Source organism: Pseudophryne corroboree, chromosome 7, assembly GCF_028390025.1.
Source record: "Pseudophryne corroboree isolate aPseCor3 chromosome 7, aPseCor3.hap2, whole genome shotgun sequence".
In the NCBI taxonomy this organism is placed as follows: Eukaryota; Metazoa; Chordata; class Amphibia; order Anura; family Myobatrachidae; genus Pseudophryne; species Pseudophryne corroboree.
Window position 1 is genome coordinate 100,103,901 of NC_086450.1, and position 20,697 is coordinate 100,124,597.

At 45.8% G+C, this 20,697-nt stretch overlaps 1 protein-coding gene across 6 annotated transcripts in view; it reads right to left on the minus strand.

Moving 5' to 3' along the window:
- DCAF17 (DDB1 and CUL4 associated factor 17) overlaps positions 1–20,697 on the minus strand; it is a 221,467-nt gene that overhangs the window by 16,789 nt on the left and 183,981 nt on the right. For all 6 annotated transcript variants that reach the window (XM_063933481.1, XM_063933482.1, XM_063933480.1 and 3 more), the window contains one exon: positions 19,856–19,939. In XM_063933481.1, the coding sequence (XP_063789551.1) occupies positions 19,856–19,939 (84 nt within the window). The remainder of the gene's footprint in view (positions 1–19,855; positions 19,940–20,697) is intronic.

Consider the following 20,697-nt stretch of genomic DNA (forward strand, 5'->3'; position numbering starts at 1 on the left):
CAAAAAAGGCACCTCATTATCAAATGCAGTCCTTTCGTTCCAATAAAAACAAAAAGGTATGGGAATCGTCCTTTGTTGCCAGAGGGAAAGGCAGGGGAAAGAAGCTGCACACAGCTAGTTCCCAAGAGCAGAAGTCCTCCCCTGCGTCTGCAAAGTCCACCGTATGACGCTGGGGCGTCCCGATGGGAGGCAGATCTAGTGGGGGCTCGTCTTCGGTTTTTCAGCCACGTCTGGGTTCACTCGCAGGTGGATCCCTGGGCATTAGAGATTGTTTCTCAAGGATACAGGCCGGAATTCGAAGACTTGCCTCCTCGCCGGTTTTTCAAGTCGGCTCTGCCGGCTTCCCCGTCAGAGAGGGAGCTAGTGTTGGTAGCAATCCAAAAATTGTATATTCAACAGGTGATTGTCACAGTTCCTCATCTCCAGCAAGGAGAGGGATATTACTCAACCCTGTTTGTGGTCCCGAAACCGGACGGTTCAGTCAGACCCATTTTAAACCTAAAATCCCTGAACCTGTACTTGAAGAGGTTCAAGTTCAAAATGGAATCACTCAGGGCGGTCATCGCCGGCCTGGAGGGGGGGGATTGGATGGTGTCCCTGGACATAAAGGATGCTTACCTTCATGTTCCGGTATTCCCCCCTCATCAGGTGTTCCTGAGATTTGCAGTGCAGGACTGTCACTACCAATTTTAGACGTTGCCGTTTGGGCTTTCCACGGCCCCGAGAATTTTCACCAAGGTAATGGCGGAAATGATGGTGCTCCGGCGCAGGCAGGGGGTCACAATTATCCCATACTTGGACGATCTCCTCATAAAGGCGAGATCTCAGGAGAAGTTGCTGGACAGCGTGTCTCTGTCCATGAAGACATTGCAGTTACACGGCTGGATTCTCAATATACCGAAGTCCCAGCTAGTCCCTACAATGCGTCTAACTTTTTTGGGCCTGATTCTAGACACAGACCAGAAAAAGGTTTTTCTTCCGGTCGAAAAGGTTCAGGAGCTCATAGCCCTGGTCAGGAACCTATTAAACCAAAACAGGTTTCAGTGCATCATTGCACGCGGGTCCTGGGGAAGTTGGTGGCTTCATACAAGGCCATCCCTTTCGGCAGGTTCCATGCGAGGACTTTTCAATGGGACCTCTTGGACAAGTGGTCCGGGTCCCATTTACAAATGCATCGAAGGATCACACTGTCCCCCAGGACCAGGGTTTCTCTCCTGTGGTGGCTGCACAGTGCTCACCTACTAGAGGGTCGCAGGAACGGCATTCAGGACTGGGTCCTGGTAACCACGGACGCAAGCCTCCGAGGCTGGGGAGCAGTCACACTGGGAAGAAATTTCCAAGGTCTCTGGTCAAATCTAGAGACTTGTCTCCACACCAACGTCCTGGAGTTGAGGGCCATATACAACGCCCTGCGTCAAGCGGAGGAATTGCTTCGGGAAAAAACGGTTCTGATTCAGTCAGACAATGTCACGGCAGTGGCTCATATAAACCGCCAAGGCGGAACGAGGAGCAGAGTAGTCATGGCAGAAGCGACCAGGATTCTACGCTGGGCGGAAGGCCATGTAAGCGCGCTATCAGCAGTGTTCATCCCGGGGGTGAACGACTGGGAGGCGGACTTCCTCAGCAGGCACGACTTGCATCCGGGAGAGTGGGGACTTCATCAAGAAGTCTTCGCACAGATCACGGGTCGGTGGGGACTGCCTCAAATAGACATGATGGCATCCCATCTCAACAAAAAGCTAAAGCGGTATTGCGTCAGGTCAAGGGACCCTCAGGCGGTAGCGGTGGACGCTCTGGTGACACCTTGGGTGTTCAGATCGGTCTATGTGTTTCCTCCTCTTCCACTCATATCCAAAGTGTTGAGAATAATAAGTATAAGCAGGGTCAGAACAATCCTCATTGTTCCAGATTGGCCACGGAGGACTTGGTATCCGGAGCTGCAAGAGTTGCTCACAGAAGATCCGTGGCCTCTTCCTCTAAGGCAGGACCTGCTGCGGCAGGGGCCCTGTCTGTTCCAAGACTTACCGCGGCTGCGTTTGACGGCATGGCGGTTGAACGCCGGATCCTAGCGGAAAAAGGGATTCCGGAGGAGGTCATTCCTACCCTGATCAAAGCTAGGAAAGACGTGACGTTAAAACATTATCACCGTATATGGCGAAAATAGGTTTCTTGGTGTGAGGCCAGAGCTGCTCCTACGGAGGAGTTCCATTTGGGCCGTCTACTTCACTTCCTTCAAACAGGAGTGACTTTGGGCCTAAAATTAGGGTCCATAAAGGTCCAAATTTCGGCCTTATCCATTTTCTTTCAAAGAGAATTAGCCTCTCTTCCTGAAGTACAGACTTTTGTGAAGGGTGTGCTGCATATTCAGCCTCCCTTTGTGCCTCCGGAGGCGCCTTGGGATCTTAACGTGGTGTTACGTTTCCTCAAGTCACCTTGGTTTGAACCACTCAAAACTGTGGAGTTGAAATACCTCACGTGGAAAGTGGTCATGTTGTTGGCATTGGCTTCGGCAAGACGTGTTTCAGAATTGGCGGCTTTATCACATAAAAGCCCATACTTGGTTTTTCACGTGGTTAGGGCAGAGTTGAGGACTCGTCCTCACTTTCTGCCAAAAATGGTCTCATCTTTTCATGTGAACCAACCTATTGTCGTGCCTGTGGCTACACGGGACTTGGAGGATTCCGAGTCCCTGGATGTGGTCAGGGATTTGAAGATTTATGTGACCAGAACGGCTAGAATCAGGAAGACTGAAGCTCTGTTTGTTCTGTATGCGGCCAACAAGGTTGGCGCTCCTGCTTCAAAGCAGACTATTGCTAGCTGGATCTGTAATACGATTCAGCAGGCGCATTCTACGGCAGGTTTGCCATTGCCTAAATCGGTTAAGGCCCATTCCACTAGGAAAGTGGGCTCTTCTTGGGCGGCTGCCCGAGGGGTCTCGGCATTGCAATTGTGCCGAGCTGCTACTTGGTCGGGTTCAAAAACCTTTGCAAAGTTCTACAAGTTTGATACCCTGGCTGAGGAGGACCTCATGTTTGCTCAATCGGTGCTGCAGAGTCATCCGCACTCTCCCGCCTGTTTGGGAGCTTTGGTATAATCCCCATGGTCCTTACGGAGTCCCAGCATCCTCAAGGACGTTAGAGAAAATAAGATTTTTCTTACCGGTAAATCTATTTCTCGTAGTCCGTAGAGGATGCTGGGCGCCCGTCCCAAGTGCGGACTTCTTCTGCAAGACTTGTATATAGTTGTTGCTTACATAAGGGTTATGTTATAGTTTATCGGTTGAACCGAGGCTATGTTGTTGTTCATACTGTTGACTGGGTAGTGTATCACAAGTTATACGGTGTGATTGGTGTGGCTGGTATGGATCTCGCCCTTAGATTTACAAAAATCCTTCCTCGTACTGTCCATCTCCTCTGGGCACAGTTTCCCTGTGCACACCCAGAGTCCAGTGCACACCCAGAGTCCAAAGCTTTCTTAAAGTGCCCTATCTCCTGCGGAGCCCGTCTATTCCCCATGGTCCTTACGGAGTCCCAGCATCCTCTACGGACTACGAGAAATAGATTTACCAGTAAGTAAAATCTTATTTTTGTAGCAGCACACTTCTGCTAAGCTAAAATACACTAAAGATATGTAACAAACCAGTGATGCGCAGTGGAAAAAGACCCGCTTCCTGGATACACCTCTGGGGGGAGAAAAAACACTATTTCTCTACAAATGGAATACTGGAGTTTTGTAGAGGGTACCCCTGGCGCTTGGTCTTTTAAAGATGATTACAAATATATCTCAACGAATGATACCTTGTATCAAATGCCAAATATCTCTATAAGGACAGTATTACTGATACATATAACTCAATGTATAAAAGGCAATTTTTATTGAGTTAAAAACAGGCAACATGTGTACATATTCCATTAACAATGAAACAAAGTGACTCGTGCATCCAGTTATGTACCGGATCAACTGATATATAGGATCCTGCCGAGGGGATACTACCACAATGGATAGTTTCCTGGTGAGTGCCACGACTGGTCACCTTAGACCTGATTAAAGTGCAGTGATGGTTGAGGTCTCTGTGCAAAAACAGGCAATAAAGTGACTTGGTGCGTGCGTGGAAATATAAATCTCTCACCGTTAGGTTCCCGTGCGGTGGGCTGGTTTAAATTAAACAAGTGGGTCCAAGGCTGATGGGCCTGGCACCACCGCCACGGGTTTTATCAGCAGGAAATCCTGGAAGTGTGCAGCTCCTTCTCCAAATAACGCGTTTCGGTCAAAGATGGTGACCTTTCTCAAAAATGGATAGAGAGCTGTGGTCCTTGTGCTTCTTTTATATCCTAACTAAACCCTTAATGATTGCATAATTTCATACAGGCGTGTATCCGGGGTCATGTGGCCGGAAACACATAGATGCGTTCCAGCGGTTACTTCCGTCCCACCAGTGTCCTCAAACAAGCATGTATCTGGAGTCATGTGACCGGAAACACATGAATGCGTTCCAGCGGCTACTTCCGTATTACCAGTGTCCGTGCAAGCCGCACTTCCGGAATTACGTTGTCAAAGTCACGTGGTTGCGTTCCAGCAGCTATTTCCGGTTTTGCTGGATCTTCTAACGGAAGTGACGCGGCCGTTTCTTTTCCTCACATACTTTGTACATATAACCAACGTAGCTCCCTGATGGTTCAGCGGACATCTTACTTGAGGGAAAAGTTTTCTATTTGCCCAAATGGTTTTTCACGTATATTGATCCCCACACCTGACCAAACTAGATGGTACTTCGTATTCCCATCGTGTCCATCCCTAATTACCCGGGTGGGGATCTTAAATTCCTCAAACAAGTGCATTGAAGATCAAAGGCGTATGCAATATAGAAGAGAAGAAAAATAATTTAAGATTAATACACATATCAATAATCAATATTTACATATCATGATTTCAACCAACATTTTAAAATTTACATGGATGAAATATTTAATCAAGAAACCATCGTAACTCGAAATCAACATTATGGCCTTTGGGTTTTAGCGTATCGAGATCATATATCCATCTCATTTCACTTTGCGCTAAGCGCTTTTCCAGATTTTTATTACGCCAATTGGGTTTTATTTGTTGTAAACCAATAAAACGTTTGATCTGTCCCTCACACAGGCAAATAATGAGATAATCATAAAACCTGCGGACAAAGGGGGAGGGGTCGTAGTCATGAGCAAGGATAACTATTTGATGGAGATCAACAGACAACTCAGTGACCTCAGTACATATAAGAAACTGAAGACTGATCCCCTCAATAAAATAGCCAAAAATTTGGATGACCTCACTTTAAGAGCAGTAGAAAAAGGGGCCATCACTGAGGATGAAAGAGGGTTTATCAACATCATCGACCCCTCTACCCCGACTATTTACGTATTGCCTAAGATCCATAAGGATTCGAGCAACCCCCCTGGACGTCCCATAATTACGGGGACCAATAGTATTACATCCAATCTATCGGCAATGGTTGATTCGTTCTTGCAACCATTAGTAATCTACCCCTGCATTTCTAAAGGATACAGGGGATGTTCTGCGAAAACTTGAGAGAGTCCCTTGGGATCAAGAATGCACTTTAATTAGTGCGGATGTCAGTTCCCTGTACACAATTATAGATTGGGACAAAGGGAAAGTGGCTATAGAGTACTTCCTTAATAAAAGTGAATATAAAGAGGAGACCAAATTGTTTTTATTGGAATCCATTGATTTTATTCTAAAGAACAATTATTTTTATTTCAATGGATCCTATTATCTTCAAATGAGAGGGACAGCCATGGGCACCAGGTTTGCTCCCAGTTACGCAAATCTGTACATGGCCTATTGGGAAGTCCAGTATGTGGATTCCCTACGGGCACTGGGAGTAAACCTGGTGTCCTGGTGGCGTTTTATAGATGATGTTCTTTTTATCTGGAGAGGAGAGAGTGATACCTTGTCTCATTTTCTTGAAAAACTCAATTCCAATGATTTTAATATTGTTTTAACTTTTGCGGCAAGTAAGAAAGATTTAGTGTTTCTGGACCTCAAAATCTATATAGAGAATGAGAGAATTAATACCCAGACTCATAGAAAACCGACGGACTCTAATGCCTATTTAAGCATTAATAGTGAGCACCATGAGAAATGGCTAGAAAACATACCAGTAGGGCAATTCAAACGAGTAAAAAGGAATTGCTCAGACCCCAAAATCCTGGACACACAACTTGAAGAAATGGCAGAAAGATTTAGGGAAAAAGGATATGAGGAGTCCACATTGAAAAAAGCTAAAGATAAGGTACACCAGATAGATAGAAAGGAGCTCCTAATAGAGAAGGAAAAACCCATACTGAAAGAAAACCCGTATGAATGGGCTTTTATAACCCAGTACGGTGCGTACCATAAGTAGGTTGAAAAAGTCTTTAGAGACAACTGGCGAATACTACTGGATGATCCTGTCTTGGGGAATTCACTACCGACAAGGCCCATGTTCATATACAAAAAGGCCAGATCTCTGAAGGATAAATTAGTCAATAGCAGTTTAAAAGACAACACCATAGGAAGGACATGCACCAAGGGGTTCCACAGATGTGGGGACTGCCTAATGTGCAGAACAACCACGAAAAAGGACATAGCCAGAAAGATCACCGACTTTGAGGTGAATGGCAAGAAATATGTTATAAAAGATTTTGTAACTTGCCATTCCAGGAATGTAATCTACCTATTGGAATGTAACTGCGGCCAAATTTACATTGGAAAAACATCACGGCCACTAAAAACGAGATCAGCGGAGCATATCTACAATATCCGTAAGGGATTAGAGACTCATCCCCTCTCTGAACACTTTAGTAAAAAACACAATAAGTGTGAGGGACAGATCAAACGTTTTATTGGTTTACAACAAATAAAACCCAATTGGCGTAATAAAAATCTGGAAAAGCGCTTAGCGCAAAGTGAAATGAGATGGATATATGATCTCGATACGCTAAAACCCAAAGGCCATAATGTTGATTTCGAGTTACGATGGTTTCTTGATTAAATATTTCATCCATGTAAATTTTAAAATGTTGGTTGAAATCATGATATGTAAATATTGATTATTGATATGTGTATTAATCTTAAATTATTTTTCTTCTCTTCTATATTGCATACGCCTTTGATCTTCAATGCACTTGTTTGAGGAATTTAAGATCCCCACCCGGGTAATTAGGGATGGACACGATGGGAATACGAAGTACCATCTAGTTTGGTCAGGTGTGGGGATCAATATACGTGAAAAACCATTTGGGCAAATAGAAAACTTTTCCCTCAAGTAAGATGTCCGCTGAACCATCAGGGAGCTACGTTGGTTATATGTACAAAGTATGTGAGGAAAAGAAACGGCCGCGTCACTTCCGTTAGAAGATCCAGCAAAACCGGAAATAGCTGCTGGAACGCAACCACGTGACTTTGACAACGTAATTCCGGAAGTGCGGCTTGCACGGACACTGGTAATACGGAAGTAGCCGCTGGAACGCATTCATGTGTTTCCGGTCACATGACTCCAGATACATGCTTGTTTGAGGACACTGGTGGGACGGAAGTAACCGCTGGAACGCATCTATGTGTTTCCGGCCACATGACCCCGGATACACGCCTGTATGAAATTATGCAATCATTAAGGGTTTAGTTAGGATATAAAAGAAGCACAAGGACCACAGCTCTCTATCCATTTTTGAGAAAGGTCACCATCTTTGACCGAAACGCGTTATTTGGAGAAGGAGCTGCACACTTCCAGGATTTCCTGCTGATAAAACCCGTGGCGGTGGTGCCAGGCCCATCAGCCTTGGACCCACTTGTTTAATTTAAACCAGCCCACCGCACGGGAACCTAACGGTGAGAGATTTATATTTCCACGCACGCACCAAGTCACTTTATTGCCTGTTTTTGCACAGAGACCTCAACCATCACTGCACTTTAATCAGGTCTAAGGTGACCAGTCGTGGCACTCACCAGGAAACTATCCATTGTGGTAGTATCCCCTCGGCAGGATCCTATATATCAGTTGATCCGGTACATAACTGGATGCACGAGTCACTTTGTTTCATTGTTAATGGAATATGTACACATGTTGCCTGTTTTTAACTCAATAAAAATTGCCTTTTATACATTGAGTTATATGTATCAGTAATACTGTCCTTATAGAGATATTTGGCATTTGATACAAGGTATCATTCGTTGAGATATATTTGTAATCATCTTTAAAAGACCAAGCGCCAGGGGTACCCTCTACAAAACTCCAAGCTAAAATACACTCCCAGAGGGCGGTGGCTTAGCATTTGCGAGCGAACAACTCGGAATGAGGGCCATAATTTCTTCACACTTAGATGAATGTAATGCAGTGTAATGTGAGTAAGGGGCACTACTGTGTGGTGTAATTTGTATTGGGGGTACTATTGTGTGGTCACGCGCCTTTTTCAGCCTTCGCCATTACAAATATGGGGGGGGGGCGCAGTCCCTTACTTTGCCAGGGGCGCTCGGACCCCTAGATACACCTCTGTTCAGGATCCACCCATGATCCTGGAGCAGTTGAGTTGAGAGAGCAATGCTCTGCAACAGCTTCTCCCTGGAAGATGCTTTTATCAGCAGATCATCCAGATAAGGAATTATGTTCACACCCTGCTTGTGGAGGAGTAGCATCATCTCCGCCATGACCTTGGTGAACACTCTTGGTGCCGTGGAGGAGTGTGAAGGTACGCATCCTTGATATCCAGGGATACCAGGAATTCCCCCTCCTCCAGACCGGAGATCACCGCTCTCAGAAACTCCATCTTGAATTTGAATTCCCTCAAGTAGGGGTTCAATGACTTTAGGTTTAATATCGGCCTTACTGAACTGTCCAGTTTCAGTACCACAAACAGGTTTGAGTAAAAACCCTTGTGTTGTAGGTGAGGTGGACCTGGAACAATGACATTTGACCTTAGCAATTTTTGAATGGCTTCCTGTAGGATAGCACTTTCTGTCAGCGAAGCTGGCAAGCCTGATTGGAAGAATCTGTGAGGTGGGAGTTCTTGAAACTCCAGTCTGTACCCCTGGGTAACAATATCTTGTACCCAGGGATCCAGGCATGAGGACGCCCAGACATGTCTGAAATTTCTTAGTCTTGCTCCCACCTGCCGAGTTTTCCAGGCTGGGAGGTCCACCATCATGCCGAGAATTTTGAGGAAGCAGAACCAGGTTTCTGTTCCTGGGAACCTGTGGGTGCAGGTTTTCGGGATTTCCCCCGACCACCTCTAAAGAAAGTGAAGGGGGATTTGGACTTTTTAACTTTAGCGGTCCGAAAGGACTGCATTGCAGACGTAGGATATGATTTCCTAGTCGGTGGAGTAGCAGAGGGAAGAAAAGTTGACTTACCGCAGTCGTCGTGGAGAGCCACGCATATAATGCTTCCCCAAACAGAGCCTTACCTGTGCAGGGTAGGTTCTCCACACTCTTCTTGGATTCCGCATCCGCAGACAACTGACGCAGCTGGAGTCCTCTGCGTGCTGAGACAGCCATGGAAGAAGCCCTCGCATTCAGGTGTCCAAGGTCCTTCATGGCTTCCACCATGACACCTGCAGAATCCTGTATGTGAAGTACAAACAATTCAATGTCACTTCTATCCATAGAATCTAACTCCTCTAGTAAAGTGCCTGACCACTTTACTATGGCTTTAGAAATCCATGCACAAGCAATAGTGGGTCTTAAAGCTAGGCCATTTGCTGTGTATAATGATTTCAGTGTAGTCTCAATCTTGCGGTCGGCCGGCTATTTTAAAGCCGTGGACCCAGGGACAGGTAAAACCACTTTCTTAGACAATCTAGCTACAGAAGCGTCTACTACCGGCGGGTTTTCACACTTTTTCCTATCCTTCTCAGGGAAAGGAAAAGCAATGAGAACCCTTTTAGAGATCTGAAACTTTTTCTCCGGGTTTCCCAGGACTTTTCAAACAATGCATTTTGTTCCTTGGACGCAGGGAAGGTAAGGGAGGACTTCTTATTGTCAGTAAAGTAAGCCTCCTCAACCTGCTCAGGTACCTTCTCAGAAATATGCAAAATGTCCCTATTGGCCTCAATCATGAGTTGCACCCCCTTAGCAAGGGATGCCTCTCCCCCGAGTATGTCCCCCTCACCGTCTCCCGTATCAGAGTCGGTATCCGTGTCGGCTTGCATTATTTGGGCAAGAGCACGCTTCTTAGGGTATATACCAGGGGTCTTGGATGAGGTAGTGAGAGCAGAATACGACAAAACCTCTACAGATTTTTTCAAAACCTGTGTTTCAGTCTCATTATGAGCTATCCTAGATGAAATCTGAGATATCATTCCCTTAATAGAAGCCACCCATGGGGGTACGGATTCAGAAGACTGAGACAGTACTTTGCATTCCTGAGTACATGGAATAGACTCCTCTGGAGAGGACACACACTCTGCAGCACAAGATACAGAGTCCATAGACATGGTAATGTGAGATATACACACACACACACACACACACACACACAGGAAAATGTCAGACACAATTTCCCCCAAAGTACCTTCAGAGAGACACAGAGTATAAGGAGCCAGCACACACAGCGCCCCAGGAGGCAGTTATTATGATAAATGCCTGGCGCTGACTGGGTAAACTTAATAGATTAAACAGTTAATAACACTCTCACCCCCCTTTCTATAACACCCTGGTACAGCAAAGGATAACTGGAGTTAAGTGGAGGGCAGCGCTCCCTGACCGTGTCTCTATAGTGTGATCTGCAGGGAGAAAATGGCACTGGTGAGTGCTGGATCCGCTCTGAGGAGAAGCCCCGCCCCCTGTAATGTAATGGTAATAGCGTGTCTTCCCGCACTTATTATATTATACTGGCCTGAGGTTTTCTTGCTGCTAACAGTGGGATTAGCCCCTGTAGCATAGTTGACCAGTGTTAGGGTATTGCGCTGGCCCAGGGCGCCCCTCACAACATGTACCTCTGACCCCTTTGGAGCGCAGCTTCTCAGAGCTGCGATCCCACCCTTGTGCCGCCATACCCGCCGGCGCCTGGTTTCATACTCATCACTGCATCTTCTGGCTCTGTTAGGGGGTGGCGGCAGTGCTGCAGGAGCGAGCAGTCGCCTCGGGGGCTTGCGATCATCACCCTCAGGAGCTCAGTGTCCTGTCAGCGGAGATAGGAGCCATTAACCTCTAGGGTTAGATCCTAACCCCCCTAAGTCCCACGAAGCAGGGAGACTGTTGCCTAACTCTTAAAAAAAAAAACAATAAAACCAGAAGAACTCCTAGGAGCTCCCCTAGCTGTGACCGGCTCCACCGGGCACATTTTCTAAACTGAGTCTGGTAGGAGGGGCATAGAGGGAGGAGCCAGCCCACACTATTAAACTCTTAAAGCGCCCATGGCTCCCAAGGGACCCGTCTATACCCCATTGTACTGATGTGGGCCCCAGCATCCTCTAGGACGTAAGATAAATATTACAGCCACATAAACACTGAGCATATGAAAATCTTATGCAGAGTTAGACATTATAGCAAGGTCTTGATTGAATTCAATGGGGAGTCATAGGATTCCTCCCTTCAGTGATGCTCAGCAATAATTACACAGGCTGGCCAACAGAGGTCCCCACTCCCCACTAACTAAGTGCTATAGCCCTGCTGCTTTGAGAAAGCATGAGTGGTTGCTAACTTGCTAGGAGAGACCCCACAGAAGCACAAGTGTGGAGAAATTGGGGGTTGGATGAAGAAAAATAAAATTTTAATAAATATATGTAACCGTTTCAGAAGCTTCTCACAACTCAGGTTACTTAACATAAGGGAGGATATGTAACATAAGAGTTAATTATGACAGAAAATAAAACACATGGAGCTTCCTAGATTGTGAGCGTCAAATATGGCATAATAACATAGTAACAACATGATGATAAAGAAAGTAACACTGCGATAATAATGATGGTTATGTTTTGCTCTAGATCAGTAATTTTCAACCTTTTTAAACTCATGGCACACTAAATAAGATTTTAAAATTGGCAAGACACACCATCAGTTTTTTTGGCCCCACAGTAAAAAAACACATTGGCCCTGCAGTAATAACACAAATGCTTTGACCCCCGCAGTAATAAAACACTGCAGGGGTCCCCAGCTTTCACCCCCTGCGGTAATAAAACAATGCTGTCACCCCCGCAGTAATAAAACAATGCTGTCACCCCCGCAGTAATAAAACACATTGGCCCCCACTGTAATAAAACTAATCGTTTCACCCCCACAGTAATAAAAAAAAAAAAAAATGGCTCTCACTGTAATAACCAGATTTATATTAATGCCACACACCTGCCCACATAGTAATTCCACTCATTACCCCCTCACTAATGCCACACTCCTGCCCCCCCCCCCAGTGGCGGATCCAGGGGGGGGGCACTCGGGCCCGTGCCCCCCCTGTCATTTGTGGCTCCCCCCCCCCGTCCCCCGTTCCCCCCCCGCGGCGTCGGCGCCGCACAGGGAGATGACGGGCGCCCGCTGAGATTGTGTTACCAGCGGGCGCCTGTCTCCCTGCACAGCGGTAGCCGGAGGCAGGAGCTCAGTACTGAGCTCCGGCTTCCGGCGCTGTCACTGTGCCGTGCGCTATGGGAGACACGTCAGTCATGACGTCTCTCTCATAGTACTGAGGAGAGGACGCCAGCCAGAAGGAGGACTGCAGCGGCGCGGGAACGGGGCTCGGTAAGTATTATGTTTTTTTCTTCCTTAATGCAGCGGGGGCATCTCCTGGGGGAAACTACGGGGGGACATTACTACTGGGGGGGGCATCAACAAGGGGCATTACTACTGAGGGGGGGCATTACTACTGGGGGCATTATAACTGGGGGCATCACTACTGGGGGGGCAGCTACTGGGGGCATTATTACTGGGGGGCACCTACAGGGGGCATTACTACTTGGGGGCTAAACTACAGGGGCATTACTACTTGGGGGCTAAACTACAGGGGGAGCCAAACTACTGGGGGCATAACTACAGGGGCCAAACTATTGGGGGCATTACTACTGGAGGCTAAACTATAAGGGGGGCATAACTACAGGGGCTAAACTGCAATGGGGCAAACTACAGGGGGGCATTACTACTGGTGGCTAAACTATAAGGGGGGCATAACTACAGGGGCTAAACTACAATGGGGCAAACTATAGGGGGGCATTACTACTGGTGGCTAAACTACTGGGGTCATAACTGCAGGGGCATTACCACTGGGGGCATAACTACTAGGGCGCTAAATGACTGGGGGCATTACTACAGGCAACATTACTACTGGGGGCAATACGGGCATTGCATAAGGGACACCACTACTATGGGGTCTATATAAGGGGCACTACCAGTACAGTGGACATTGCATGATGAGCGCTACAACTGTGGGCATTGTATAAGAAGCGCCACCTCACATGCACTGAAGCTGCACGCAAATGTACTTGCCCCTTCCATGGTGCCCCCCCTATCATTTTCTTCTGGATCCGCCCCTGCCCCCCCCCCCCCCCCCATAGTAATTGTACACACATACCCCCTCCATCGTAATTCCACACACCAGTCAACTCCCCCCCCCCTCCATCGTAATTCCACACACCAGTCACCCCCCCCCCCCCCATGGGAATGCCACACACACAAGCCCTCATTGTAATTCCACACAGCTGCTCTCCTATAGTAAAGTCACACACTTGCCCCCCATAGTAATTATACATACATGCCCCCCATTGTAATTCCACACACCTGCCCCCCTATAGTAATCCTACACACCTGCCCCCTATAGTAATTCTACACACCTGCCCCCCTTACAGTAATTCCTTTAACATTGTTTATAGTGGCGGCAGGCATCTCTGGCGGGCAGCGGTGGCGCAAAAGGCTGCTCTAGATCAATACTATATGTAAAAGATGGACATTGATTGGCCAGTGTTAATCAACTCTCATGTGTAAACAACTATTTTGCATTGAAATAAAAATGGTCACCCCCGTGTGACCTGAATTCTACACGAGACATAGGTTTTCTCAGGCTTACCAGCTACAGTAGATAATAATAATAGAAATAAAGGATAACATCATGAATTAATGTAAATCACAAGTTTACATACAATGCCAAACACCGTAGCCATTGTCCTAGTATTGGAACATACATATACAGATGTTTATTATATTACTTATATATCTGTAGATATGATTATAATAACATCATGTTAGGTTTTTGTGTCCCTGAAACTTTTTTTGTTCTTCTCTTGCAGTCTGTAGTTTTGCTCATAAAAATCTAGAACAGGATCAGTCTCCCATATCCGAATTCCTAGGGACCAGCAGTATTTTGGATTTTTCTGTATTTTGGAATATTTGCATGCCATAGTGAGAGACCTTGGGGACAGTACCCAAGTCTAAATACGAAATGCATTTTTGTTTCACATACACCTCACACGCACCCTGAAGGTCATTTTCTACTAGATTTTTATTAATTTTGTGCATGAATCAAACTTTAAATACACATCACAAAGCAAAGGTGTCGCTATCTCAGTGCTCTAAAAAATGTTGGACTTTGGATTTCGGGTCTGGAAAACTCGGCCAGCAAACTAATAATAATGTAAATACTTGGGTGGTGCTGGCTAACCAGCTGCAATATCTATACAGCAAAGGAATTTGGTAATGTTTCTATTCAAATGTAACCAGGCTTATCTGCAGGTGCAGAATGATAACTATATACTGTATGTGCATTTACATAGCTTACAAAATGATATTTTGGAGATGGCCATTTGTGGTTGATAAATGCACTATGATAATTAAGGAAACTAAACGAAAAAAAAAACAAAAACTTAATACACATTTACATACAATATAATGTAGCTTCAAACATTCCCACATCTATATATGTCTTGCTTGGTATTTTTCCATATTGCTCCAACCTGTAGTCTTTAATGCTCTTATGATTGGTCTACTTTCCCTCGGAACAGCCCACTGGTGTTCACAGACTATGGGGGAAATTTACTAAGCTCCCGATTTTGACCGAGATGCCGTTTTTTCATCAAAGTGTCATCTCGGGAATTTACTAAGCACTAATCACGGCAGTGATGAGGGCATTCGTAATTTTTTGCAAGTTCAGGTAAAAAATTACGAATGAATACACCATCGGTCAAAACGCGGCTGTTTAAGTATGAATCTCGGTCATTTACTAAGAAGTGCAAAGCAAAAAACAAACAAACACTGCCGTGAAAAATTACAACTCGTAAAAAAGTGCTAAAAAAAAAACAGACCTACTTTTTTTTTCTGTGATTGGATAGGCATGCAGGGATCCATGAGATCCGTGCATGTATATCAGTGGGAAGGGGTGGGAAAGTTGTTATTTTATTAAAAAAAATTGCGTGGGGTCCCCCCTCCTAAGCATAACCAGCCTCGGGCTCTTTGAGCCGATCCTGGTTGCAGAAATATGGGGGAAAAAATGACAGGGGTTCCCCCATATTTAAGCAACCAGCATCGGGCTCTGCGCCTGGTCCTGGTCCCAAAAATACGGGGGACAAAAAGAGTAGGGGTCCCCCGTATTTTTAAAACCAGCACCGGGCTCCACTAGCTGGACAGATAATGCCACAGCCGGGGGTCACTTTTATATAGTGCCCTGCGGCCGTGGCATCAAAAATCCAACTAGTCACCCCTGGCCGGGGTAGCCAGGGGGAGTGGGGACCCCTTCAATCAAGGGGTCCCCCCCCCCCCAGCCACCCAAGGGCCAGGGGTGAAGCCCGAGGCTGTCCCCCCCCATCCAATGGGCTGCGGATGGGGAGGCTGATAGCCTTTGTTGTAAAAGAAAAGATATTGTTTTTAGTAGCAGTACTACAAGGCCCAGCAAGCCTCCCCCGCATGCTGGTACTTGGAGAACCACAAGTACCAGCATGCGGCGGAAAAACGGGCCCGCTGGTACCTGTAGTACTACTACTAAAAAAATACCCAAAAAAAGACAAGACACACACACCGTGAAAGTATAATTTTATTACATACATACACACATACATACATACATACTTACCTTAAGTTCCCACGCAGGTCGGTCCTCTTCTCCAGTAGAATCCAAGGGGTACCTGTTGAAGAAATTATACTCACGAGATCCAGGGGTCCAGGCTCCTCGGGAAATCCAGGGGTAATCCACGTACTTGACAAAAAAAACAAAACGGTGTCCCGACCACGAACTGAAAGGGGACCCATGTTTGCACATGGGTCACCTTTCCACGAATGCCAGAAACCCACTTTGACTTCTGTCTAAGTGGGTTTCTTCAGCCAATCAGGGAGCGCCACGTTGTAGCACTCTCCTGATCAGCTGTGTGGTCCTGTCCTCACTGACAGGCAGCACACGGCAGTGTTACAATGTAGCGCCTATGCGCTACATTGTAACCAATGATGGGAACTTTCAGCTCAGCGGTGACGTCACTTTAGGTCAACCGCAGGGCAGAAAGTTCCCATCATTGGTTACAATGTAGCGCATAGGCGCTACATTGTAACACTGCCGTGTGCTGCCTGTCAGTGAGGACAAGAGCACACAGCTGATCAGGAGAGTGCTACAACGTGGCGCTCCCTGATTGGCTGAAGAAACCCACTTAGACAGAAGTCAAAGTGGGTTTCTGGCATTCGTGGAAAGGTGACCCATGTGCAAACATGGGTCCCCTTTCAGTTCGTGGTCGGGACACCGTTTTGTTTTTTTTGTCAAGTACGTGGATTACCCCTGGATTTCCCGAGGAGCCTGGACCCCTGGATCTCGTGAGTATAATTTCTTCAACAGGTACCCCTTGGATTCTACTGGAGAAGAGGACCGACCTGCGTGGGAACTTAAGGTAAGTATGTATGTATGTGTGTATGTATGTAATAAAATTATACTTTCACGGTGTGTGTGTCTTGTCTTTTTTTGGGTATTTTTTTAGTAGTAGTACTACAGGTACCAGCGGGCCAGTTTTTCCGCCGCATGCTGGTACTTGTGGTTCTCCAAGTACCAGCATGCGGGGGAGGCTTGCTGGGACTTGTAGTACTGCTACTAAAAACAATATCTTTTCTTTTACAACAAAGGCTATCAGCCTCCCCATCCGCAGCCCATTGGATGGGGGGGGACAGCCTCGGGCTTCACCCCTGGCCCTTGGGTGGCTGGGGGGGGGGACCCCTTGATTGAAGGGGTCCCCACTCCCCCAGGGTACCCCGGCCAGGGGTGACTAGTTGGATTTTTGATGCCACGGCCGCAGGGCACTATATAAAAGTGACCCCCGGCTGTGGCATTATCTGTCCAGCTAGTGGAGCCCGGTGCTGGTTTTAAAAATACGGGGGACCCCTACTCTTTTTGTCCCCCGTATTTTTGGGACCAGGACCAGGCGCAGAGCCCGATGCTGGTTGCTTAAATATGGGGGAACCCCTGTCATTTTTCCCCCCATATTTTTGCAACCAGGATCGGCTCAAAGAGCCCGAGGCTGGTTATGCTTAGGAGGGGGGACCCCACGCATTTTTTTAAATTATTTTACAGTGTTTAATTAAAAAAAATAAAATAAATAAACCCCAGCACGGATCACACAGATCCGGCCGAGATTGATTGTAAAAAAAGTCGGCAGTGTTTTGCTAATCACTGCCGTAAAAATAGGTAAAAAACCACGAATGACATCGACATCGGAACAAAAGAAAAACCCGAATACGACAGCTTAGTAAATCCATCGTAATCAATTCAAAAAGTTGCAATTTTACACTGTCGATGTCATTCGTGATTGAACTTGGACATGAATTTGGAAAATACGAATCTTAGTAAATGTACCCCACAATCTTCTCCAGCAAAGCACTGCTGCCTATCCCTTCATTTCTCACCCTTTCATTATATGTTGGTGAAGTTTACTAGTATCCCCCTTGCACACATGTACAGTCATGGGCTCCATTACTCTTCTACTGTGCAAAACAATGGATCATGAATATTAAATCTTTTATATGCCATCTGCTACAGTCAAACGCCCTATTAGATAACAGCTGTACTGGCAAATGACAAGTTGGTGGTAGAGATTGAGTAGGAAATAGGACATAATACTAAAAAGCACCCGCTCCTCACAAAAAAATTATAATAATAATGGGGAAGCATAATACAATATATGGAGAATGATTGGCGGCAGGGACACACTAATACATATGCAAATTCTTCTTATTTATTTTCTAGATATTGCTATGGATTTCAGTTTCAGTTGTATGTAAACCGGCTTGTTGATGCAAATATCTAATCAGTCAATCACGTGGCAGCAACTCATGTATAAAAGCACGCAGAGAGAGTCAAAAGGTTTAGTTGTTGTCTATGCCAAACACTACAATGGGGAAGAAATGGTTGCTGGCACCATTCAGGGTAGTTTGAGTATTTGAGTAACTGCTAATCTCCTGGGATTTCCCCAACAAAAGTCTACAAAAAAAAAAAAGGCAGCTCTCTGGCAAAAACACCTTGTTTAATGAGACCAATCAAAGACTGGTTCAAGCTAACAGGAAGGTGATTATAACTCAAGTAACAATTCAACTCATTCCGAGTTGTTCGCTCGCTAGCAGTTTTTAGCAGCCGTGCAAACGCTATGCCGCCGCCCACTGGGAGTGTATTTTAGCTTAGCAGAAGTGCGAACTAATGTATTGCAGAGCGGCTACAATTTTTTTTTGTGCAGTCTTAGAGTAGCTTAAAACCTACTCAGCGCTTGCGATCACTTCAGACTGTTCAGTTCCTGTTTTGACGTCACAAACACGCCCAGCCACGCCTGCGTTTTTCCTGGCACGCCTGCGTTTTTCCGAACACTCCCTGAAAACGGTCAGTTGACACCCAGAAACACCCACTTCATGTCAATCACTCTGCGGCCAGCAGTGCGACTCAAATGCTTCGCTAGACCTTGTGTGAAACTACATCGTTCATTGTAAAAGTACGTCGCGCGTACGCATTGCGCCGCATACGCATGTGCAGAAGTGCCATTTTTTTGCCTCATCGCTGCACAGCGAACGAACGCAGCTAGCGATCAACTCGGAATGACCACCAATGCGTTACACCAGTGGTATGCACAAAAGCACGTCTGAACATATGTCACACGAATCTGTGGCTATGGTGGGCACTGTCTCACTAAAACTTGTTAGCTGAATATTGGAAAATGTTACCTAGTGTAATGAAGCTCGATTACTGCAGCAACATGCAGATGATAGGGTCTGGATTTGGCAGTAACACCATGATTACAATTCTGCCTTATGTCCACAGTTCAGGCTGATGGAGTAAATTGTGTTTTGTTCTGTACACATTAACCCTCTTAAAACAAACTGAGCATTGTGTAAATGCCACAGCCCTCCTGTGTATGCTGCATGGACATGAGATCAGTGTACTCCAATGGCTATCTCAATAACTGTGATGGAACGTGACAAGTGCAGTATGAATGAGCACTATGGAACGTTTCTAGCACCTTGTCATAAATAATTTAGGATGTTCTTGAGGAATAGGCAGGTCCCAGCCAGTAGTAGATGTACCTAGTGTAGTGTGGTGTATTGTAAATTGCTTCACTTGTTTAGTAAGAGCTCAAATACATTATTTATCTGGCTATTCGAGGAGCCTTCTACCACATGTTCATGTAATCTGGCGCATTTCTTGAGAGGAGCGAAAAGTGCAGTGGAGTAGGGGGACGTCTGACCTTTCCATTCATATAGTACTGAATTGAACTACATTCTTACTTATAGTTGGGGGTGATCATTTTTTCCATAGTAGGGTTATTTACTATTAAAATGTGCCACAAAGCAACTACTCTAAAATAATTGTCACATACATTCTTTACTCAGACTCACATTTTCATAGAGGAATAAGTACATGTGTATTAGCCGTTTCCTAGTAACACATTTATACCTCTTGTTCGGGATCATCGTCCAGTTTATCATAGCGCCTCTTCACCCTCCTGCCGGATGCCGTCACAGTCACCATATTATTCACCTACAAAGCAAATATATCCACATGCCATATCAGAAGCATATATTCTGTATTGTAAATTAAGAAGGACATCAATTTGCCGGCAGTCATGATACCGAGGCAGGAAACCCAACAGCCGACATGCCGGCTCACAGGGGCTATTCCCACTCTTGGGTGTCCACGACACCCATAGACTGGGAATAGATCCTATGGTGAGCGCAGCGAGCTACTGAGCCCGCAAGGGGACTCGTAGCACTCGCCCTGCTGCCGGCATTCTGGCGGGCGGAATGCCGCTGTCAGGATATTGACCGCTATCATCCCGCCTGCCAGAATTACATATGTATTCCGTATATATGTGTAACACTGTAATAACTATGTGTCATGTATTATGTATAGTTGATATTATTTGCTGTTTATGATACTATTGGTAGTGTTCTATGTACAGAGGATATCTGCTGCCAGCCATATCTTTGCCAGTGCTGGTAAATAGCATGATCCACCTAAAGCCTACATACACCGAAAGAGAGATAGACAGAACCAACGGTGAATTCTGGGAAGTACCAATTTTTCTCTCTTTTTGTGTCTATATGTCCCTATAGGTATAGAACAGCACCCCCATAGATATGGACATGCTGTAATGAATACATAATTATATTCCAATTAATTTAGTTCGTTTTCACAACACAAGAAATTATCTCCTGATGCGGCTGTACATTCTTTTTCCATATAAAGCATATTATACAACCTAAAGGTGACAGGGCACCTTGGAGAGAATAATGAAA